General features: G+C 44.6%; 1 protein-coding gene across 1 annotated transcript in view; it reads left to right on the plus strand.

The window, feature by feature from the left end:
* Window positions 1-24,739, plus strand: part of FOXP1 (forkhead box P1) — a 382,652-nt gene that overhangs the window by 263,825 nt on the left and 94,088 nt on the right. Inside the window, exon 5 of the mRNA XM_039388350.1 lies at window positions 6,479-6,604. Coding sequence (XP_039244284.1) covers window positions 6,479-6,604 — 126 coding nt within the window. The remainder of the gene's footprint in view (window positions 1-6,478; window positions 6,605-24,739) is intronic.

A 24,739-nucleotide genomic window follows, 5' to 3' on the forward strand; every position in this document is an offset into this window, starting at 1 on the left:
CCTACCTCTGCTCCTCTACATCTGCTGCTCCAGGAGAAGAGAGTGTCGCAGGAGAGGAGGTAGAGGAGGCAAGAGTGGGAGAGACATGAAGCAGCTCTGAAGCTCGGGTGCATCCAGGCTTCCGAGCTTGAGAGCTGCATCTTGCCGCTCTGCTGGGAGCAGCTGTGGAGTGGAGTGGGGTGTGAGGACAGATGGGAGCTGAGAAAGAAGAGAGATTGCTGGCTGAGTCTAAATTCCCCCTCGTCCCACCCAGGAGAAACAAAGGTACTTGCCTTGTGAGACTAAATGGAAGCAAAAAGCCCTTCTGGGAGGTGGGCCACACTCTGCTGGGAGAGGCACCTGTAGCTGCCGGCCGGGCGGTCCCTCAGTGCCTAAATCCGTCGTGAAAACTTGGGGAGAAATAGATGGTGAGAGAACTGCATGCCTGCTGCTGCAAAGCCATGCTTTCCCAAACCTCAGTGGGGAAAGCTGAGCAGCAGGGTTAGTTTGTAAGGGCATGGCTATCAGAGGTTAACACAGAAGGTCTTGCTTCTGGAGTCTGGGACCGGGGTAGTGTTATGTTTGCTCCAAGGGTAGATTTTGCCCTTAAAATATCTTCCTTCTCATTTCTCTCTGCTTGTTTTGTTGTATTTTGCTTTTTAATGACCATAACTGAAATAACGGACAGATGATGATGTTGGCTGGCAAGTAACTTTCCTGATTTACTGCTTGGACAGTTCAGATGGCAGCAGGACCATCTCTGATTTCTGGGAACACTTCCTTCCTCCTTTCTCAAGTTGCCTTCCTGATAAGCAGCTTTGTCCACCTGGAAAGGCCCCAAATCCTTAGGAATCTGTAAAAACACGTGGGATTTTGGTTTGTTCCCTCCTTGCAACTTCTCTGTGTGCATGCTTTCCATTTTGGAGGCAGCCAGTTACTGCACAACTGCCCTGGAAATTGGCAGTCAGACAGGACGCCTGTTTCTTTTGCATCCTCATGGCCGTTGCTCATCTCTCCACCCTCCAATGTACATACCTTTCCATACCTCCTGCAGTTCCCTGGATCAGTCTTTCCATGCCTTAGAAACCTCAGGTATGGAAACAAGCTTCTTCTGGTGTTAGAGCCAGGCCTGTTATAGCTGTAAGTCATCATATTTCATTAATAACTGATTGATACTAATATCAGTTGGAGCAGATGGGAAGGGAGGAGCTGGAGCTCTTTTTCTTCAATAGAAATAGGCCAATGGAAAAAAGTTGGAGAGTCGCTGCCTTGTACTGGCTGCAGTGGTGGAACAAGTTAGCAAGAGGCTCCATGCGACTGGATCCTGTTACTGTTTTCCTTATGTGCTGACACTGTAAGCAAGTATATGGCATTTAAGCAGCATTTCTATTTTTAAAGTTCTACCCTCTTTTTCCAGTGTATTTCCCTTCCCCAGCCCCCTTCCCGAATCGGGAGTTTTTGGCCACATGAAGTCAGAGGCAGGGCTGCACTTTTCAGCAGAACTTGCCCAAAGAGGATGATGAAACTGAAAGGTCGAGCTTGCGTGAAAATGCCGAATTACAACAGTAACTGGGGTGATAACACTGCCCAGTATTCCAGGCAAACAACAGCTGGGCAAACAAGTCACGTTCTGTCTGTCTTGCAATAAAATTGTCTTGGTCATCTCAAATGTGTACTTTTCCCCCCCCCTCCTGGTGCTTAACTAGTTGGGAAATACTAAAGAGTTGCCACTTCCCTAAGCACAGAGAGAGGGATTTTCAGTGGGGCTTCCCACTTGCTCTGTGAATGAAACAGGCTTGATTCATCTCACAGTTAATGTGCTGTTAACATTTTTCCTGGGTTAGGTGTCACCCAGTGTTGACTCTCAAATACCATCCCAAATTTGTGCAATGTCTTTAAAGTGCAACGTTTCAGTTGCCTTTTTACTGGTCTCTGTTTTACGCCAGAAAAATTTCCTTATCTCTGGGTGATTTCCTAATGGATAAGAAAATATCTTGGCAGTTTATTTACTGGATCTTGCATTTAGGCATAGGATGACTTGGTTGGTAGTGAGCCTTTTCTTGATGTTGTCCTTCAGAATCCACATTTATAGTGACCAAAAATGGTGACACTCAGAAGATGCACTTGCTAGGGGATTCTTTCCTTTCTCTTTTTTCCAGTAAGTGGGAAGATTTCGTCTTTCTTTTGCGGTGCAGAGAGGAGGATGGTTGCCAGTGCTCTGTGATTAGTGCAGGAGGCCAGGATTGGTGTCTGGGTCTCTGGGTGCCCCAAGTAGCTTTGTCCAGGCTTGCAGACTCTTCGGGCAGCGCAGATAATGTGGCTGCTGGTAGTCATGGACCCAAATGTATGAAACACCTCAGTGGTTTCAGGGGCTCTTGGCATCTCTTGCCTGTCCCGTGAAGGAACAGGCAGTTGTCTGGACACACAAACATGAGCTGTTTTTTCACGGCCCCTGGCAATTGTTCACATGCAAGCACGTGGTGGAGATTTAGGATGTAACTACGGCAGTGGGGAGGAATGTGTGAAAAGAGCTTGGAGATGTCAGAGCACCTGCTCGTGAGGAGAGGGCCACGTTAGCAGAGCTGTTGGCTAGCAGTAAACAGTCCTGGCACCCTTGTTTCAGGACTTGGCAGCAGCAGGAGTTGAACCGAGTCCAGCTTTACTCTCTACTGCCTGTTCAGTAAGTTGAGGACAAGGCAGATGATTAAGGAAATGTGGGGAAACTGCTACAGAAGCTTTTGGAAAGATAAGAGGCTTTGGTCTCCATGTCTGACAGTCTGGCACTTCTCACTAGCATTGAATTCACATGCAAATCAAAGGCAACATCTACTCCCACAGGAAGCTTTATTAATGTACAGGCCTGCTTGCGAATCTCCGTGCTGATGAAGGTTGTGGGACTGACTTCACTCAAATTAATTTCCCTGTCTCTCCTCGTTTGAGCACTGTGCAGCACCGGCAGCCTCAGCAGGGCTCCCACGCCAGCATCCAGCAATGAGGTCCGGGCGGGAGTGGTACTGCCTGGAACCAGGGAAGGGGGTAGAGGTGTGACGCTTGTTGGCTTGGATTATACGGGATGTGCCGGCGTAATGAGGGCAGGTGTCCACAGGGCTTGAAACATCACCAAATTAATTCCATGAAGACACTCCAAACGGGCTTGAAATGTTTCGCGGATAAGAGGAAAGAGGGACGGTGCTTCCCAGGCCATCTTTCTTTTGCACATCCTATGTAGCAGTGCTAGATGATTCTTGGAAGTGCAGCGGCAGTTCTTGCTCTGAGGTAGGAGGGAGAAAAGGCTGAGCAGGAAAACGTAGAAAGGAAGAGAGATGTGGGATCCCTGGGTTCACCAAGGACACAGTAGCTACTTGATGCAGATGGTCAGTAAGAACCAGATATGAGCTATAAACAACCTTCCACATCTTAAACCCGAGCTCATCCGGTGCTCAGCTTTTACTGCTGTCAGTTATGTATAAGTGAAAAAGCGAAATCTTGAGAGATGGGAAATGCCATTTCAGTCTGCAATCCTCTGCAATGTCAGTGTGCTGCCATCTCACCTGCACCTGCCTTGTTTCTCCCTCTGATGTTCCTGTCCATCCTGACTCCTTGTGTCCACAATGCTCCCTCCAGCCCACTTTCATTGTTTTAAATCCTTTCCTTCCCACCCTGCTCCACCCTCTGTGCTGGTCCCTCCCTCTCACCATCACTGATCCTACCAGGTCTGTGCCAGGACAGGTGACAACTGGACATGAAGCAGTTATTGCAGATGTCACCTCTACTGGAGACCCTCACAAGGGTGGGTGTGCAGGTGCAGGTGGGCCTGGAGCATGGACAGAGCTCTGGCTTTGCTCCGTCAGAGCTTTGCCAGTGCAAGCCTGTCCCTGAGGACAGAAATCCTCATCACAGTGGGGTCAGCCATGATAAGGGCTTATGGTGGCAGTGGCCACCCCAATGAGCTGCGCAGAGCTTCGTGGCCCGCTCGAGTAGAGAGCAGGCATTTCTTGCATGGCTACTTGTTCTGGGAATCTTCAAAAATTTCTGGCAGCCAATTTAATTGTGCAACCTCTCAGCTGCCAGAACGGATAGAATATGATCATATCACATGAAATGCATGCAGGGTCTGCTATAGCAACTGTATTTCAAAGAGACAACACATATGGTGACTGGTTCTTTTTGGAATAATATCTATAAGTTGATGATGTTTTATTCAAAAAGGCTGTAGCTTGAAAGGTTAGGGATGTTCTGATTGTTTAGTGTATGATTAAAGAAAGGCTTCTGTGTTTTTTTTTGGCCTATTGAATCTAATTACTGGGAACTAAAATGATCATTTGATTGCACATTTACCTGGAATTATTCTTCTGCAGAGCCAGTCTTAATAATATATAATAATATGTTGCGCTTCTACTGTATAGAGCTTCTTGTCTGAGCAACTCAGAGTGCTTTACAAGTATTCATTAATTAAATAAGCCATACAACACCCCTGTTAAGTAGGTGAGTATTTGTTGCCCATCCCCTTAAGTCTTGTAGGTTTTATTTCTGCTGCCTCTGCCCACCCTTGAAGATGCTTTTACAGCTAAATAAGCTAATTCAATAAAAATAACATTTTTTTAACCATACTTAGAACTTTCTTCATAAAGATTTCCTTTGTTCCATTGTATTTGTTGGTAGGCTGGAGGGTCTTCTGGTTCTTGATGCTGCACCGTGGTGGGGTGGTTGTGTGTGTGTGAGCCCAGATCCATATGGGCCTGCCCTGGTGTGTGTCCGTGCCCAGCAGCTCCCCGCACCTCTCACGGGGACACGGACTGTTTTAGAGGTGTTATGGGTGCACCGAGCTCCGACCAGCTTGAGATGCAAAATCTGGTGTTACCCTCACCACACCAAGCTCTGTTGGAAATAGCACCCTGCCTTACAGAGTTTTGTGATCTGGTGCAGACTTGTTATTAAATTTGGCAGGATGGCTTGTTGCCAGAGCACAGTAGGGTCTCTCCTCCCTGCTTGCCCTGGCCAGCAGTGGCGGTTCTTCAACGTGCCGAGATGACCAGTGTCTCTTCAAAAGTAAAAAGATGGGTCTAGGCCATAAAATAACAAGTTTTTACTAGGGGGTTTGGATCTGAGTTTGCAGTACTTGGTATTAAATCATCTTTCCCAGCAGTTCTGCGCTGAGATTAAACACTCTGCAACTTGGAGAAGCAAGTGAAACCCGAACCGTATCTGACTCCTTAATTAAATAGGTATTAATTAAATCACTCAGAGAACATACACAGTAGGAGTGGGGAAAGCTTTTCCCCTCCTTCCATGTAGGCATCTTGCAAAGGGACTATTTTTCTTGTTTAACATTAATGAAGTCTTCAGCCTTCCCACTTTTCCACCTACACATGTACTGAACGTCTCCAAGGAGACCAAGGAGGCCCGAGTCCGGTGCTGGTGAATCCTCTGGGAGCAGCAGGCTGGGGTCTCGCCAACAGAGCCTCAGCTGTGCCACAGTCTGTCTTGCAGAGATCATCCTGGCATCCCCTGGCTGGGGAGCAGGGAGGGAGCCAGGGCAGGGACTTGCTCTTCATCTTTTCCCTCGGGTTTTGTCTCCTCTTGCTTTCTTTTCTCTACCTGAGGAAGCATTCAGGCCTTGCAGAGCGGCAGGCTCTGATGTCCACGGACGCTTTTCCTTTGCTTTGCATGAAATTTTGCAATAATCCCCCACACATCATGCCTGCTCATGCTTTTGAGGTCATGTCCTTTGTCTCTCCATCCTGTAAGGTCACACTGTCCCTTTGCTGCTCTGCCCCCTCCCGTTGAGTCCCCACAGCCCTGTCACAAGCCATCAGTGATTTTCATAGGATCATAGACTATCCTGAGTGGGAAGGGACCTACTGTGATCATCGAAGTCCAAGTCCTGGATTTTGGTGGGGTGAGATGCTGTCCCTGCTTTTCTTTGCATTCACTCCAGCTCCTTGCAGCTTTCTCAGCCTTCAGCACAGTGCCTCTGACACTCAGCATGGCTCCACCTGCTGCTGCCTCTCCTCTTCCTCCCATCATAACCTTCCAGAAACTTCTCTGATGTTCTCTGGCACTCAGGAGAGCAGACAGTGATAAAGGACTGCCCTCTTCTGTAAACCCGACCTGACCTGCTGGAAAGGAGGCACATGAAAGGCATGAGACTGCCCAGTAGCAAGGAGGGCTGTGGGCTGCTCCAGGGGGACAAAAATAACTGTATGGAGCTCACCTCTGGTATTCCTGCAGTTACTTGAGGTTCACACCCAGGACTTGAACATCAGCTGCTGCTGGTTTTCTTCATAGTCAAAATGGGAAATCCAGTGGTGGGATATCACCACATTGCATGCAAGTGCTGAGTTGTTGTTTTTGTGGAAGTCACTGCTTTCCTCAGTGGAGGTGCATCAAGAGTGGAGCAGTACCCCATGACCAGGAATTGCCTTGATTCTGTGCTGTGTGTGTGGCTCCTCATGCCCTGTTTGCTGTAAACTCAATGCTCCAACCTCTTTCCCCACAGGCTCTCCAGGTGGCACGGCAGCTTCTCCTGCAACAGCAGCAGCAGCAGCAGCAACAGCAGCAGCAGCAGCAACAAGTTAGTGGATTAAAGTCTCCGAAGAGGAATGACAAACAGCCAGCCCTTCAGGTAAGGGGAACCTGTGCGCCTCTCTGAGGGACTGGGGGCTGGAAAAGATGAATAAATGCGTCCTCCTCATGAACACTGGAATAGCACCTTCAGGAGCTGCTTTCCAGTGTGTCCGCAGAGCGGCTGTGGCTGGTGTAAGTGGCAGGGGGAAAATCCCACCCATGGCATATTTACAAATCGTGAGCGTGTACTTTTATTAGCGTCTGGTAGGGTTGGATCATGACAAAATGGAATAGCTTTTGTTACTGTGTCAGTGTGCATAGGAGATTTGCATTAACATTTCTGTTTGATTGCTGTTCCATTTGTAGTCTGTGTTCACTCAAACCGTTGATTTGCTGTGTCAAGGATATTAGGAAATACTAGGATATCATATCATCGGTGTGTTTTTTCCCCTTTTATTGTCTGCTGATTTATGGACATCTTCAGAAATCAAATCTAAATATTATATAGGGCTTTGTGCTGCTATGAATTCAGAGAGCTAAAACCAATACAGCATTCTCAAACAGAAGATGTATGCACACATATGGGGCTTTGGAGTACATTCTGCTAGTCTTGTGGGATAAATCACGGGGAGTTAAAGACAAGAAAGACCTATTAGGTCATGTATCACATTTTCCTTTTTTTTTTTTTATGCTATTCTAGTGTTAGAAATCCCAAGTGGTGGTGGGACTGCTGTTATTTTCCTTCGGATGGTTTTCCATAACAAAGCACACGCTCAGGAACTTTCCACTTTAATTCTGTCCTCTTGCTTCAAGTAATACTGCTTGTATAAATACTGAGTCAGTCCCTTGCCTTGCCTCGTGTTCACAGTCCTCAAACATCTGAGATACTAACATGTACTTAGCAGTTTTGGCAAATTATATATATCTAGTTCTTTATGTATTCCATAAACTGGCACTTCCAGACCCTTGACCACTTCTCTGGTTTGCAGCTGGTTATTGCTTTTATTACTGCTCTCTGCAATTGCAGCGTGTCCCTGGATTTTTGATAATCAGTTCCTGAATGCAGCAGTTCAGCTGCAGTTGCACAAAGCCCTGTAGCTGGGACATTTATCTTATCTCGCTCTTCTATATCTGATGCTTCAGCCTCTGTAGCCCCAAATTCTTTCCGGGTTTTTTTTTTTCCCCTCTTGTTGTCATAGCACGTTGTCAAACTCATGTCTGTTTTGCTCTTTCTATTTTTTTTTTGGTTTGATATACTATCACCATGAGTTCCCTGACAGCATTGCTGCTTCTCTTGCCTTTTATATGTGCTTCAGATTATTTTCCTACAAAAATACGGATCCTAGACTCTTTAAATATGTAGTAGAATATGGAAGATAAAACCAACATCACTAAAGGCCTTGACAGTAAAGTGAGAGGACCTGATCCTGTGGTTCTTACCCAAATAAAGCTGATGGGGACTTCAAGGGAAGTTTTGCCTGAGTGAGGAATAGCTATTAACTGCAGCCCTTGGCCCAGTGTGGACAACTTCAGGCTTTGGTGTAGTGATTTCATCTTCAAAGCATTTTGCAAATACTAATCTCCAAAACATCCCCAGAAGGAAAGTCTGATAAGTAAGTAGCATTATCCCAGTTCTGGACTGGGAAACTGAGGGAAGCGGGTTAAGCGACTCGCTTAGGATCACAGAGGGAATTGGGTTTAGAGGTAGGATTAAGATTCATGAGTTCCTGGCTCCCACCTCTGTGCTCCGGCTGCTGGACAACACCTCACGCTTTACAGCCGGGCTATTATTCTTTTGGAAAATATGAGGCATTTTGTCATTGGGCAAATATACGTTTTATTGGCAGCGTCGAGAGCCGTAATCCAAAGCGTTACATTAATGCTTTCAAAAATATTTTATTTGGTAAATCCATAGCTGATCCATATGCCTTTTAATAGACTCTTCCACTGGGGACATTTTTAATGAGAGATTGTGCTGGCTAGGTCCAGTGTCAGGTACTAAAAGAAGTGCTTTGTTGTGCAGATGTCTTAAGAATAGCTCCAGAGGATGAAATATGACTGTGTTGACCTTTCAGCTGTGAGCTTATTTGTCAGGATTCAAATAAGTTGAAAGGATCAAACCAAACAGTTTCCGTAGTCAGACTGGGAATTGTGTTGCAGAGGTCAACAGTGAAGGCCACATCGCGGATTCCATAACATAGCCAATTGTTGGTACGTATTAAAGTACTGGAGCAGCTCCTGCAGTCAGAGACACAATTAAAATTCTAATTTATTAATGTATACAGAGAGCTGGCCCAGCCTGTCACTCACTGATTCAAATGACTGCCCAGTCTTTTTTTTTTTTTTCCCCCTTCTCACTCCTGGTGCTGTTGCAGTCTGAAATGTACTGGAAGTCCTCTTGGATGTAACACCCCCAAGTGCATCCTTGTAATGAAAATCTGTTGCTGAAAGGAAATGGTGCTGCTGGGGGTAGAATTTTTGAGTAAAACTGCACCCACACAAGCACCCACACCCCCTGAGTTGGGATGGGGCCACGGTGACGAGACGACGCCTATTGCTGACAGTACATAGAATAAATGTCAAGGGTGGGAGAAGTGAGCCCGTTTTTCAGAAGTTTACCTAAATAATGAACAAGTCATCCTTGGGTTTCATTTATAAATATAGATGTCTCATTCAATAGCCACAGTGGTTAGCAGTCACCTGGGTTTTTTTGTGACAAACAGGCTTCATGTATAACAAGAACACCATAGACGTCGCTCATCCCTGCTGTGCTTGGCGAGGGCACTGCTGAGCAGCACCCAGCACGAGTGCTGGGGAGCTGTTTGCATGGAACAGGGAGGGGTGCCGTTTTCCTGGGCTACTGATTCGCCTACTAAAATGCTCCATAAAGGAGGGGAAGCCGGTCCTGGGGCTAGAAGAGCTCCCTTGGTCTCGGGCTCAGCACTGGGATGCTGGCAGGCAGGCTGGCACCTGAACCCCACCGCCACAAACAGATGCGGAAAATTAAACTAGTAGACACTGTGTAGCTAATCTGTTACTGCCTCGTGGATGATGTCCTCTGTTCCTTCTTTATTCACTGGTCAAATAACCACGGTACTTAAATATAGCCCAGCATCCCGTGGCCACACTGGGACACGGTGCCTTCAATAGCATTTACGTGACAGTGGGTTCTTCAATCATATTGGCCTTGACCTTGGTATCTCTACCTGAAGATCTGCTTTTAGCAAACTGTGAGATATTTAGTGTATAAGAACTTGGATGCAGGAGTGGAGATGTGCTCTGCTGATAGTTGAAAGAAACCCAAATCTCCAAATACAGGATGACTCACATTTTGAGCCTATCTCGCACTGCCGTGGTTTAGATTTGGCAGTGACCGCCGGTTTCACAGCCTGATGACACAAACAAAAGAAAATTGAAAGTTAAGAAATGGATTTAGTAACCAGCAGTTGGGGAAAGAACATAAAAAATATCAGTCCCACAAAAATTACTGGAAGTGAAAAAAAGACTAAAGTCTGTTTGATAATATATTTGCCATAGACATTGGATTTTCTTGAGTCTGTGAAACAAATAATTTAACAGACCAGGTATGCTTAGGATTTTGAAAATGTGCACATTTTTCCTGGCCAAGATAAATATATCTTTGTATTAATAGATGTATTGATTAAAATTTGCAGCTTTAATTGCCGATGCTCTTAACGATTATTCATTTTGGTTCTTCAAGCATTTTAGTTGCTGGCAAGAACACGCAGATTGGAAACAAATCAAGAGACACATTTTTCTCCCAAGAAAGTAAAAGTGCATGTGTGTTTTGGCAATACTAAAAATACAATTTTTTTTAAAGACGTAAATGTTGTGTGTTGCATCGAGCTGAAAGTTGGATACTGGACTGAAAACAGATTTGGGACATCCAAGTCAATATCTCACAATTGAAACCCATCACTTGACTTTTTTTATGTGATTAAATGAGAGTTGTTATCTGATTGTTAACCTATGTGTGTTTGGTGAGAAGAAATAATGAAATTACTGGGATGGAAACTTTTGTTTTCGGTTGACAAAACAAAAAAATAAATCTTCCCTTTAAGTCATGGCCAAGAAAAGAATTTGAGTTTCGTTTAAATTCTCAGGGTGAGACTGGGGGAGGCTGAGAGGAGACAACTGTCCTTGCCTTTGCATACCGCTGCTTTTTACAGCAGCCTTTTGGCTGGGCTTTTGTAGAACTTAATTTGCATGCTGTATTATCTTAATATTTCTTTCCAGTATCTTGAGAAATAGAAGAGGGTAAGAGGAAAAAATCACTGTAGTTTGATGTTGTGGGCAATTATTATTGTTTTTTATGAAATTAGAAATCATTAGCTTGACAACGTAATAAACACCAAAAGGTGAAGGGCAGGGTATGTTCTGTTTTGCTTGGAGCACACAAATCTTAGGTTATTCTGTCTCATGTTTTATACCCAGAGTACCTTTTTTACCTAGTGGTGAATTTAATGACTAGTAGAGAAATTGTCTCAGCAGAAAATTTGGCAGGGAAAATAAATTTGCAGGTGTATTTATTCTATTTGTGTGAGTATCTCTCTCTGTTTCAATTTTAAATACAAGAGTTGGTCTGAATTTTGCCTCAGTCAACCAATGGGAATTTTTCCACCGACTCTACTTGGGTCGAGGTTTCACTTCTGCTGGGTTCAAAGTTTGCCTATGAAAATTTCATTTCAATCTTTCATTGTTTATTTTTGACTTGGAAATAAAGTTGAGTTTTTCTGGTTCCTACAAAAGGACCCCCTAGGTTCTTTTATTTTTCACCCCTAAGCCCAATTATAGGTATTAGTCAGTTCTTGGAACGTGCCTGTGAAGTCCAAACATCATCCACCCCACGAAAAGAACAAAATCTGAGTCAGGTCCTCAAAATTACAAGATCAGCTTGAAAATTTTGATACTAAGGGGTTTTTTTCAGTGAAACCTGTGGGCCTTTTTTTGCTGCCCTTTTATATATTTTTAGAGCCTTTAATATTCAGTTTTTCTGCTTTTTAGACTGAGCAGAAAGGTGACAAATACAGTTTTTCTTGAAAGAAGGTCTGTGATTGTTCTGTAATGTCATGATTCCAAAAAAATGAAGCTTCTAGGAAAATACCAATATACTGGGAGAGCTGGCAGTGTGAGGTACTGTCAGCAAACATGATTATTCTCATTTTATAGCCATGTAAACCCCAACAGAGAGATATTAAGCGGCTCGCCCGAGGTCAGAGATCTGCAGACCCTCGGTGGCATTGAGGTGCACTGCTCTGCTGGGGTATTTGGGGGTTTGGTATCTGCATATTGGAAAGAACTCAGTCCAGAGGGGTAAAGTGGAAGCCAGGATCCCTCATTTCCAGCCCTGGGTCTTGTGGGAGCACCCTGACTATCATTTTCTCACAGGTTTTCTGCTTTGACATTAAGCATTTAGAGAACAGTGTTGTAAAAACAGTGATTTCTGGCCAGTTTGGGAGCGGGGCCGTGGGGCTGGCAGTGCCCGAGCCTGAATGTGCCTTACCCACCTCAGGGAAGGGGAAAACAAATGAAACCTTCCTGACTGGTCAGAAATGTGTAAATTGCTGACAAAATGACACATGTAATTAAGAGTGCTCCTGCCATTTTACCTTGTGGTTTACACCTACAGTGTTGAAAAAAGAGAGTGACTCCCACCTCGCTAATTACCATTATCACTGAAATGGTAGGGTTTGAGTCATTAGTTCCATGTGCATTTAATTAGAGGAAGGCTGAAATTGGATTTAACTTATTACTTTTTCATGGATCACTTTCTTGTCATCACTTCAAATTGGATTGCAGCCCCAGGTAACTAATTATGAGCGCCACAGGATCAAGAGTGAAAAAAAGGTAATTAGGAATAACACTGTTGGACCCTTGCTGGTAGTCCACTTGTGCTTGGGAAGAAATGAGAGCGGTATTTTGTAGTATTACAGATTAGGGAGTTAAAGGTATGTGCTGCTGCCAGGAATGATGGGAGACTGCCCCCTCCTATAGTGGTTTATATGATGTACAGCTGGGTTGAAGATGTTATAGCGACATGGTTCCACAATCAGCTCCTTAATACCAAGATTAAACTTGTAAAAGCAACAGATCGGTTGTAGGCATGAGGCATCTCGACAACCGGGCAGCCAGGGGTCTGTCCGTGTGTGATTGCACCGGCGCTGCTGAGGCGCTCTCGCGGTACCGGGCGGTGTAAGTACAGCGAGCTGGAATTGATAACAAATTAATGAACATATTAATGATCCGAAAAGATCGTTCACATCCGACAGGGAGATATATCAATCAGGAGAACAGCGGTGAGGTTGATGATGTGCATGTCAGGGACTGAGCTCGGCGTCGCTGCCGTGATAAAATCAGGAAATCAGGATGGTGCTTCTCTTTTCTTTGCTGGAGAGGTTTCTTTTTGTTTTGCTTTTTGTGGGCAAGGTTTGCCTTGGTTGGTTTGTCCCTCTTTCTTCTTTTTTATTTTTTGATCTTGGAGATATGATTGCCAAGTTCTGCTTTCTTCAGAAAATACTTTAAAACAAATTGTTTTATTTCCATGTGCAGAACAGAGTTCAGAACTGCAAGTAATCAATTTTATTGACACAGTCTGGAAAAAAATGTTGATGAGAGTTCAAGGATGTGAAAAGATTGAAATTTCAAAGTACCCAACACCGAGTCTAGGAAAATTTCAGAAGTAGTTTCATTAACCAAAGAATTCTATTGTGTGAGGATCTTTAAGAGGAAAATCTGCTCTAGGACCTAATGGTATTACAAGGAGGCTGTGGCAGCTGATTTTTACCTTTAGAAGAGGAAAAGTTTCCTAAATTCTCCTAGTAGTGAATCACAGTTCAAAGGGTAGCACAATTTCCTTAAGTTGTTTAAAATGGCTTTAAATGCTCTGTTAATTTAGGCAAATATTTGTGACTCAGTGTTGGGTAAGTGCTGCTTGCTCATTATTTCCTGATGCAAAGCAAAGGGTAGGAAATTTTGTGAACACCATGCAGAGATGCTAAAGAGACTTAAGAATAACAAAATTCAGTTACGGAAATTAAGTCTTTCTCATTTACTTGACATTACAAAATAAATCTCGAGATTAAAAGGTATTACCTTTAATACAGAAAGAGAGAATCTCCTTTAATACATCTCAAATTGATTTACAATTTTTATACATAATATTCATCTGCGGTTGAAAAGGGGGCAACCTAAGGTCGAGTGATGTAGTGTTTCCATTTTTCCATATGAGTCTTACTGTGTGTGATAAAAGCAAACTCCTTTATTTTGTCAGTGCAGGAATTTCTGATGAAGTGCAGGGGTCACTTTTCTGTCAATTTGAGTAGGCAGCATTTTTGAACTACTGGTTTTTTCCCCCCCCTCCTACAAACCGTGGCCCCGATCTGACACACTTGTGCGCACACACACACACACACACACACACACACACTCGAAGTGCTGCAATCTGCAACTTATTAGTGCGCAGTGCTGGAGCCTGTCCAGTGGTTAGAAAATTTCCTGAAGCCTGGAATAACAGCAGTGGGTGCAAGTGCCATCGAACAGAAGTGACAATGAGGGGCAGTCCGGCCCGCCTGGCGCAATGCCCGGGCTGGAAAACCAGCTGAGATAGTCAAACGCAGGAAGATTGACGCGGTGCATCTGGGAAATGCTCAAAAAGTTGGGTTCTTGAAAAAATTACCTTCTGTGATCGTAAGACATCATCTGTTTTCCTACAGAGATTGTTTATAACAGGGTTTTCAAGCACTTGTCAAATAACCAGGAGTGAAGGAAACAGGCTAAAAATCTCTTACCGTTCAGATGAGTCCTGGTGTAGCTGGAAAAAAAACAAACCCTCCTCACACAGATCCGCAGCTTCTCAAGGCAGAGGGAACCTGGGAGAAGAGAAAAGGAAACTATTAGTCAAAAACGACCTGTCTGTGGGTTGGGGAAGGTGGTACGTCGGGGCGATGGGCGCAGCGATGGCACGGCGAGGTGAAGTCATACCTAGGAACTGTTTTTTGTGTTGCTTAGCTTTTGTTACCGAGCTGTGATATCATGGGCAAAATATTATAAACATAGCATGGCTATAGCTTACTTGTGTAACAAAAGATCAGGAACTTTTATTAAGTTTGTTTTCCTTGTCATATTGTAAAAATTTATTATGTGTACTGTGTATATTAGAAACAGATTTGGGTAATTCTGTCTAAATGAAGTCATCCCAGCTATTTCCAGACTGTCTGTTTTTGGTTGTGAATAATTTTCATACATCAGATGGTTGTCATATTTAGTAGCTCTCTACATTTTAAATAGGACATATCCCATTGTGAACTTCCACGGACTTCAGCCTGCCTCTCGTTTTTAAGGTTATTTTTGTTGCAGGAGTATTTTACAGAGCTGCCCCTGGCAGGGCGGGGAGTGCTGGAGGAGTCCCTCTCCTTCCTGCAGCAAAATAACAGGTTTTTCACAACTGCAGTAGTACTTGTGGCTTTCGGCAGCACGCGCTGGGAAGAGCCTGCCAGATACCTATTTCAGCTTGTCCCTTTGTGTTCACACTTTGCAACAAATATGTTAAAAAAACACTAAAGGAAAAGTACTGTGTATCAAAAATCTCCGATAAAAGAATTCTCTCAAAGAGTACATGCTGCTGCCTTTTTTTTTTCCTTTTCACAGAAGTGTGAAAGAAGTTAATGTTTAAATGTTTAATGTTTTAATTTAAATCATATACACATCTACATAGCAGCTAAGTTACTGTGACTTTTTTATTTATTTTTTTTAATCCTCAAGGCAAAGTTTCTTTAGTCAGCGTGGGGAAGTGCTGGTGTTCCTTGCACACTGACCGAGAGGAGTTTGCACTGGAAGAATCTGCAGTGATGATCACAGAGAGCAGGATTTTGCCCTGAAACCATCAACTTTGCCAGAAATACTTGAGTTACAGCAATTTGTTTAAAAAGAAAGTTAAAAAACAAGCAGGAGGGAGAGAGAGAAGGCATTTTGATCTGGCTTGCTGCAGTGGAGAAGAGCAGCTGTTTGCCTCATGTGTTTAAATCTCTAGAGCTAATATTGAAGTTTCAGGGCAACAAGTGCAACATAACAGAATAAGCAGAAACTAAACCCAGGGAAACAATTGGAAATGCGGCTTGGATGTGGCTTTGGATCTTGACAGTTTTACAGCTGTGTCGTCAGGTTGGCAAAATATTTTGTGGTGTGTACAAAGGAAAGGCTGTTGTGTTGCTGAAATGTTTTTATTTGCCTGATAAGTGTAATCTGCCTTTTATAAATTACTAATCTGTTTAAGGTGTAGCATTTATGGCGCATAATCTCAAGTCATTGAAAGCCTGGAAAATTAAAGTAGACTGAAGGCACAAAAAAGAAATATACTTTGTGTCAGGCTGAAGTTCGATGAAGCATGGAGAAGATGGAATAGATTATTAAATAAACTTTGAGAGGAGATGGAAAAAGCACTGAAATATCTCATTTTGAAAAGAATTAGTTTACTTGATTATATGCAACTGTATCACACTCAGGAAAGTATAAGACAAATGAAAGCAAAACAAAATTTAATTGAGCTATTATTTTGCAGACTTTGGCTCCGTTTCAGACAGCCTAATCAAATTGTGCTTTGCTCAAATAACTAATGTTAAATGCAGTCTACCAACAGATGTTTAAACAGAGACTAATTGGAAAATCTACATCCTGGGTTTAGCATGTCTAGCTGAAAAAGTTTTGAAATTGCTTTGGAGCGAGGTGGGAAGATGATGGGAGGAGCTTCAGGTAGCATCGGAGAGCGATGTGAGGAGGCAGCAGTGCCTGTGCCAGAGTTGACAAGGTCACCAATGCCACCGAGGTCACTGATGCTGTAGCTTGCTACATTTGCCCCTCGGAAAGTTGTATTTCATCCTGTTGTATCGTGAGGGTCATGTTGCAACTCCACAGCCCGTACCATGTGCCAGTGCTTGGAGTACGAAATGTGGTGGAGCGCAAGGACTGAGGGTGTTAAAAGCAGTACATGTGATTATGAAAGCTCAACACTTCCGTGCCAGTTCTGTCACTTTGGCATTTTTTAAGCAGCTACAGATTTAAGTTATTAACTTGTGTGGTACATCTCAGCGCTGAGCCTTTTACGACACATCTATGCAGCCATCCCTGGAAGTGTTCAAGACCAGGTTAGATGGGGTTTGGAGCAACCTGATCTAGTGGAAGGTGTCCCTGCCCAGGGAGCTTGAAACGAGATGAGCTTTAGGGTTGCTTCCAACCCAAACCATTCTGTCATTCTGTGTTTGGTTTTGTGCATTTTGCTGCTCTTTGGGGCTTTGGGCCGAGGAGTTACTCATAGTTTGTGTCCTGTACTTTGAGTGGGGTCAGTTGGTGTTGTGCAGGTGCAGTGTACATTTCCATATTTGCTGTGGAAAAATTTTATCTCAAGGACTTTGCTGTCCTAGGGAATCGTGTTTTGTGCTTTTGGACAATTGAAGACCATTGTTGATGGTCAGTCACTGTTGTCACTGGCCACTTTATTAAGTTAATGAACCTTCCCTGTCCATCCCAATATGAGCTTGTTTTGGGCCAAGGCAGCAACCTATTGCTCTAAGCAGGGTTGTAACCCATGCCTCTATTTCATGTGGTCTTCTTCAGGGGATTACTCTGGGATAAGAGTGAGATGCAATGTGCTGAGTGATCCATGAAGTCTGTTAGAGAGGTCCTTCTGGCTCTTGGAAAGGTTTATTCACTGTTGTCTAAGGGCAGTGGCTCCTCAAGTTAGTGCTGGTGTTATGGGGGCTTAATAGCCAATATGTAATGGGGAGTAGTCAATCTGTAAGAAAAATAATCATGCACACATAAATGTATATATATATTTCCAATTTTACCAGTTGGAACCCTAGAAAAGGCAGATTATATTTTATGGCTTGTAAACATCAGGGCAGATATTTCGGTAGAACTGCAGACAGCTGTAATTTTGTGAATGTGCACAAATTACTTGGAAAACAAATATTCCTCTGCCTACACAGCTGTATTCACAACTGTGGACCAGAATGCCTTTTGCATGATGCTCACGCCTGGTTCTATGGAATATAATAATGCTCAAATGAAGAAAATGTGATTTAAAAGTGAAGTCAGAATTAATACTCGCTGTGAAAACCTGTATTACTGGCTGAGGTGTTGGCACGGGAGCGGATAAACCACTTGAGGAAAAATGAGAACTAACCAGGGCGTTCATTTGTACTCAGAGATCAAGAGCTGATTGCTCAAACTCTTGTAGAAGAGGTGAGCGTGCCTGTATCTTCCAGAGATGCCTCATGCTGCCTGTGGCATCCTGCAGGGTAAACACTGAGTTGGGTTTGATGGTTAGAGAGTTCTGCAGGACGGCTTTGGGTCCCCCGTGGGGAGAAGAGGTGTGGGAGGGAGGTGGAGGTTCCCCTGTCTTCACAGGGGATGCTGTGAGTCAGCATCTTGCCTGGCCCTTTTCTTCTCAGTTACCTGCACCCAGGTGGATTTGCAGAACACAACTGAGCTGTCATTCACATCATTTGTTTGCACGCTGGCGGTTCCTTCTGTTTGTCCTTTTCCTGTGTGATAAGGAGTTCCTGCAGGAAAGTATGAATAACAGGAGAGGAGGCAAAGAAAATCCCCAAAAGTAAAAACAAGGCCAAGGAAGAAGGAGTAAAGCACAAGTTAGCAAGAGCCAAAGGCCTGGCATTGATTTTACTTTTAACTTTGGTGTTTATTCAAAGGCTGTGGATACAGGTTAACTTCCTTGGCTCAATATTTATTGCTGCGTTACTTGTCTTAAAGTGGAACAATGAACGCTTTGTTGATTGGGTTCAGAGATTGTCCCATTTTACTCCCATCTCCTGCATCCCTCTCTCTATCTGCAGGTTTTAAGCAGTTTATTTTAATTTCAGATTTCTCACCCTCCACTGTGAATTGCTGCTGTGCCACCGGCAGCAACACTTGAGGGACTATTGTTCCTCTTTTCAAAGTGGTGGGAGCACACAGTGAAGCCTTTAGCTCCTGTGAAACGTGACCCTCCTTGATGATATCACACTTTGCAGATTCAGAGCAGGATAAACATTTTAAAGGAGAGGGGAAATATCAGATAGGTTATTTTTTCATCAGAAAAGGTTGTGGAAATATTCCGCGCAAGAATTAAAAAGTAAGAGGAAAAAAAGCCATAATGGCACTAGTTACCTTTCTGTTTTGACAGCCATCAAAGATGTGTCCAGATCAATTAATAGGAGAGGGAATATCTCCTCTCCATTACCCACACTGACCCTTGAGCAGACAGTGGAGCAGAAAATCAGTGCAGTCACAGTGCAGTGAATGATGACTGTACTGATTTTGCCCTAATTTAGCCATGGCAGTGATTTCAGTGCTATTAGGAATGGGCACATCCTGGACAGTTTCTCAGGCTGCAGTGTTTGGAAAGTGCCCCCACGGTATTGGGGATTTCTCTCTGGAATAGGAGCATTAACATCATGTAGAACATAGTTCAGATATTTTTAAATCCTGTTGTCAGCAACTGGCACTAAAGGGGGAAGGTATGGTTACTGTATGCATCACTGTTATTTTTTACTTGGAAAATGTGCTCATTTTGAGTCCTTCACTCAGCTGTGTCTACCAGAGGAAAAACAAACCAGTTTCTTCTGGGAGAGCCCAGCAATGGACACTTGAGAGCGGCAAGGCCAGCTGCAAAATTGTGATGGTGGTTTGTTGCTAATTCTGCAGGAGTGAGAGGAGGGGACCACCCAGTCTTAAAAAAAAAGGGGAAAGAAAACCAAAACAAAAATAATTTTAAAACTCACTTTCAGTTTGTGACTTTGATTTTGCTAAAAAAAAAGGCAAACTAAAAAAAAAAAAAGCAGCAAACAGCCTTACTCCTTGCCCAGGATGCTGTAATAATTACTGGGGCAGTTTTTCCATTCGTGGTTGCTTTTGCCTCACACCTGTAGGAAGCCTGTTCCTTTGCTTCTGTGCTTCACCACCGCAGTACTTTTATTTGAAAACACGAGGAAATTCAATTTCCTAACCCGCCTCTCGAGTCAGGGCAGTTACTGCGATAGAAGAGTTGCAAATGGCTCGTGTGTGAACAGTTTAGGATGGAGCCATACGGGGCCGTGCTGAGGTGCGGGAGAGGGAAGATAATTGTAAATGTTCTTGTGGGGATCTGATTGACAGCTTATTGTCTGCAGGCAGTGAGTAGAGAATAGGAAATGAGTTAAGTGTAGGGGATCTGGCAGGCTGCAGGCTCTGCTGATGGCGGCTGCTGCACCCAGCCAGGCACCAAACCAACCCGTGGCACCCCTCTTTCCAAGGCACCCCCAAAGGGACGCCCCTCTGTTGGTTCAAAGCATGTGTGAGATGAGGCTGTGTCTTGTTTCTGCTGCTGGGACATCTGGGGTGCCTGGAGTGATCTCAGCCCCCTTGCTGGGGTGACTCTGGGCAGTCTGTTACTGAGATGTGTTCCCGACCCGTTAATATGGGGGGGATAACGGGGATGTCCCATGGCACCGGTCCATAAGCAGAACAAGAAAAGGAAACATCTTCTCCCCAACTCAGTAAATTTGTCAACACGAGGTCTCTTTGGTAGCTTTACAGTATCGTAATATGTGAGGCTGATTGCATGTGTTTTTAAGTTTTCATTATCCCCCTTTTTTCCCCTGAGTGATACATGCCCTCAGGTCCAACAGCCCATGAGGAGGCCCCAATGAGCACTTAAATATTACAGAACTGCACATGCTAAAGATAGAAATACCAAAACCAAATACTCCATCCCCAAAATCTCACTGTCTGTATTTTTTTTAATCTCCCTGCCTATGTGCATTTAAGAAAAAAAGAAAAATCCCAGCTTTGCATTGTTAGTGTAGGCTTCTGAGCCAGATTGTACTACAGAGCACACTGATGTGTCTTCCCCTGAGGTATGGAAAGATCTATGTGTGCTAAGCAGGTGTTTTCGTTTGTTTAATTGGAGCTGAGTTTAGCACAATATTACAGATAAATGAATTACACATGTTCAGTAATTCATAGAAAGTGAGCGTTGTTTTGCTTAGACACTTGTCTTCGCATCCAGGTTCGCAGAGAAGATAGTGAGCTGGCAAACGAGGCCTGAGGTCTTCCAAAAACAAAAAACTGCGTGTGCATGAGCAAAGCCTGACGTCTGGTTGCTAAAACAGCAATAATTATTTCACCTTTGTTTAAATTGTAACATTTTAAATTTAAATAGTATCCTGTTTTGACAAACTACAAAACCACAGGTCTGAAAAAGAAGCGCACGAGGCCTGTGTCAATAGTTGGTGGCATCTCTGGGCAGGAAGCTTTGGGGTGACACACGCTGGCTGTGACGACACCAGGGATGGAGAGACCCAGGAACCACCCAGAGGGCTCTGGGGCTTCTCTGGCCTGCTGTGCCCAGAGCGGTGACATGCGCATTGCTTGGCAAGGTGATGACTGGTTTGCTTCTACCCGTGGGTTTTTTTATTCATTATTAGTTCTTTTTTCCATCTCTCTTTTTGCTGGGCTTCCCAGGCTCAAGCTGCCGCCCCCTTTGCAGAGGCACTACAGGGTACGAGTGCCCCCACGGGCCCTCATCACCACTGACAGGTCTCTCAGCAGAGGGACGGGATCCCTGGATCCCAGGAAGGCCTCCCCACTGGGAGCAGCACGGGGGATGTGGCTGGCCCTGCTCTCACAGGAGCGCTGAGTGAGAGCCACAGGCAGCTCGGAGGTGCTGCCTTTCAAAGGACGAGCAAAAGCGGTCGCTTCTTACAGCTTCCCTCATGGTTTTGAGTAGTCCCAGCCCTTGGCCAGCTTCCAAATGGATAATTCAACTTACCCGAATTTCCTCTGCAGATTCAATTGTAAACTCTTTCCTCGCTCTCCCCTGCCAGGGCCGTGTATAACTGTGCTGCACAGCCTTAAACAACCGTCACGTGCAGCTCCAGAGCCCGTGGAGTTTGAGGCACAGCAAGGAGAAAAGGCTGTATCAGAACTTGTGCTGAACTCTAGAGAGAGTATTGTTTGTGCCTTTTTAGTTCATGCCGTACTTGGGAGCAAGCTTTTGGATCAAAGGTGTGGTTGGAGCATAAGTCAGTGTTGTGAGCTGGTGGGGCCAGCACTTGAGGCTGATTGTGAGAAATTATTTATTCGGGGACATCCTTGCTCGTGGACATCCTCACCTTCAAGTCTTCTGATAACTGAATTTAAGGCTATTTAGCTGAATTCATCTATGAATTTGTTAATGCATTATCTGTAGAGCTACTGTGTGTGTGTATATTCCCTCCCTTCCACCGGCTTCCCACCAGCCTCCTGCCAGACCACTCCCCTCCATGGGCTACAACAGAAGAGTCTTGTATGGCAGGAGCTACACTGATGGAAAAAACAGTAGCCCTTGCCCACACAGGTACCTATATGGAGCTGTGCCTAGCAAAACCTGATCCTGGGATAGATCCAGGCAGGGCTCAGTGCGGCAACATGGCTTTCTAAAGGAAGCCAAAGGCACATGGGGAAGTGGTGTGTGATCTGGGAAGTGCTCCTGCATCCTCTGGGTTAAATGGAACCACCACAGTAAATCACAGTTGAAAGTGAGTTGGAAGCTTTTAAAACTGTTACTTGTTTGAGGCTTTTCCTGCTGCACGCGTCGGTATGGGATTGTTCTGCAGGAGGCTCCTGGGAATTAATGTGTGTCCAAACCCAGCAGCAATCTCAGAACATTTGCGGCGGTGTAATCTATAAACTTTTAATTATATATAGACCTGAGTAAATAGCTTGAAATCTCTTTAAACTCTTTGTTCATGAATGTATATTAAAAAGTGCCCATCCCATATGCACACACGCACACACACCCTCTTCCTTCCTTCCTTCCTTGTTTTACACCCACTTCCAGCAAGTCTTTGGCTCGTGGCATCCGTCCTTGTGCTGGGAGCTGTGGCCAGAACTCCCCATGGGGGTGGCCCAGCCAGGGACTTGGCTGGTCACTGAGCCCCCCCCCGGCGTGTGTGTGGTGTCAGAGGACAGTACAGGAGCTGTTGACTGTGTCTGGGTTTCTCACTTGAAGTGCAGCCCTTTTGGGAGGCTGATTCTGCAGCTTCAAACACTTTAATGAGATGCAAATTGTTTGTGATGCTGCCTTACTAAATGTATTGTAATTTTAAAATCATTTGCTTGTTAATTGTATTTAAATAGCTGCCACTTAGACAAGCAGAAAGTTTCCAGAAAGATAAATTGGGGTTTTTTTTCTTTTTTGCTGTGTTTGAGAGCAGCCCCGATGACTTTTCACGGCTACTTTGGTACAGCACATTCCAAATGGCAGCGTGCCCTGGCCTCACTCACCTCTTGGTCCTCTCTTCTTCCCCCAAAGAAGAAATACTCATTCTGTTACCTTTCTTCTACAAAACCACAGTCCCCTGAGCAGGTGGAATACCTGGGGAGGTTCAGAGTAGATATCACTTACTTTCCCCTCTGTTCAGCCAAGTCGGACCAACCTAGGTCAGATTTTGGGGTGTGTGATGTGGATGCTGCTACCCCTGTGCATATGGGATTTGAAAGGATCCCGAAGATTTAGGGGATTGAAGCCTTTTGGGCCCTTTGAAATTCCCAGGCTGTTTTTATGTCGATGTCTGACTGCCAGGCAGCCGAGGCAAGGTCGCCCATCCTCAGCACCTTCAGGGCTCTGTCTTCTGCATGTTGAAATAAGTGGCAAAGTTTCTCTTGGCTCTAGCTGAGCAATATGAGGTCCTCGTTGACCTCAGTTCAGCTTGGTTTAGAGCTGATTTTGATACTACATGGTTGCTAGCTTTGGCGTGGAGCAAGCTACATGGTATCATTTGTATTTTATTTGTATTTGAAGTACCGTCCTGGAAAATGAAAAATAATATTTCCATATCAGTTCGTTCTTCTTGCCTTGGCTGGAGGACCCCACCCTGCCCGTGCTTCTGACTCTTGTTTTCCAGCTACTCTGTGTTCACCGCCGGACCCTTATTTCAATTCTGCCTCATTTTCCCAGAGATGTCTCATATTCCCTTTGTTTTCTGTTTGCATCTTTGTTGTGCGGCAGGATCAGTAATAATAGTTAATAATTAGCAGCTCAATAGCACTCTTCACCTTCAAAGCAATTTTAGGCATTAAATCACTCAGCTCTGCTGGCACTATTACAATATTGACTTGTTACTTCACCAGTGTCACTGAGGCAGCAAAACCTGCATTTTTATGGAGGCCAAAATGGGGTCATTTTTTTTTTTACAGTACAAAATTGGCAAAAAATAAAATTTTCTCCTAGGCTGACACTTCGTTTGCCAAATTTCAGCGTAGAGCCAATTTTTAAAGCCGAGTAATAAACACCTGAAAAGTTCTGGTTTATAATGGCAGTGCTGAGAAGCCATTAACTGAATGGCTCTGCTATAACATAAGAAAACCCTTAAACTGTCAAAAAACTTGTAGAAGGTGGTGGATGGAGGCTTAGCCAATGCCAGCTTTGCCTTGAGCCTGGAGCTGAGATGCAGAGGGAACCTGTGCAGACTGGTAGCGTGGATCATTAGGTGTGTCCCTTCTCCATTATGGGGAAATGGTCCTTTCCCATGTGTGTGGAGTGAGGTGAGCATCCTGTCCCAGGTGAGATCTCTCCAGGTCTCTCAAGCTATAGGGAGAAGAAGGTGAAGAGTTGCAATGGGGATGGAGCTCCAGGGGAGCAGAGACCACAATTTGGGACAACAGGAAAAGCCTGGAGCAAAGAAGGAATTGAGGGATGTAAGGTGTCAGAGGGGATTTGAGAGGAAACAGCGTGGGGAGGGATGTGGGGCCAGGAGCCTGGGCAGCAGCAAGTGCAGCTCTTCAGGGCACTGGAGGGAGATGTGACCAGCAAGGTGGCATGAAGCCCTGGAGAAGCCCTACTTGGCTTGTGTTCTCCCGGGCCCGTAGGGCTTATTTCTGCACAGATTTTCCTGAAGTGAGGGCATTCTGCCTGTGACCTGTGGCTCGCTGGCACAGGTGGAAGGAAATGCCACATCCCAGACGAGCATCGTGTGTGCACATGGCCAGGATCAAGGTATCAGAAGCCACCTCCCCAAGGCAGCACACAGCCCGTGACCAGCTCTGCCCTTCCCAGCACAGGGGGGAAGCCGAGCTGTAAGAGCAGCATAGTAAAATAGCAAATTGACCAGTAAAAGAAATCAGTAAATGAAGGGAACAGCTATTAATGTGCCAAGCC

This window comes from Pipra filicauda, unplaced genomic scaffold, assembly GCF_003945595.2.
Source record: "Pipra filicauda isolate LSUMZ 115617 unplaced genomic scaffold, ASM394559v2 scaffold63_size3267554_pilon, whole genome shotgun sequence".
NCBI classification, from domain to species: domain Eukaryota; kingdom Metazoa; phylum Chordata; class Aves; order Passeriformes; family Pipridae; genus Pipra; species Pipra filicauda.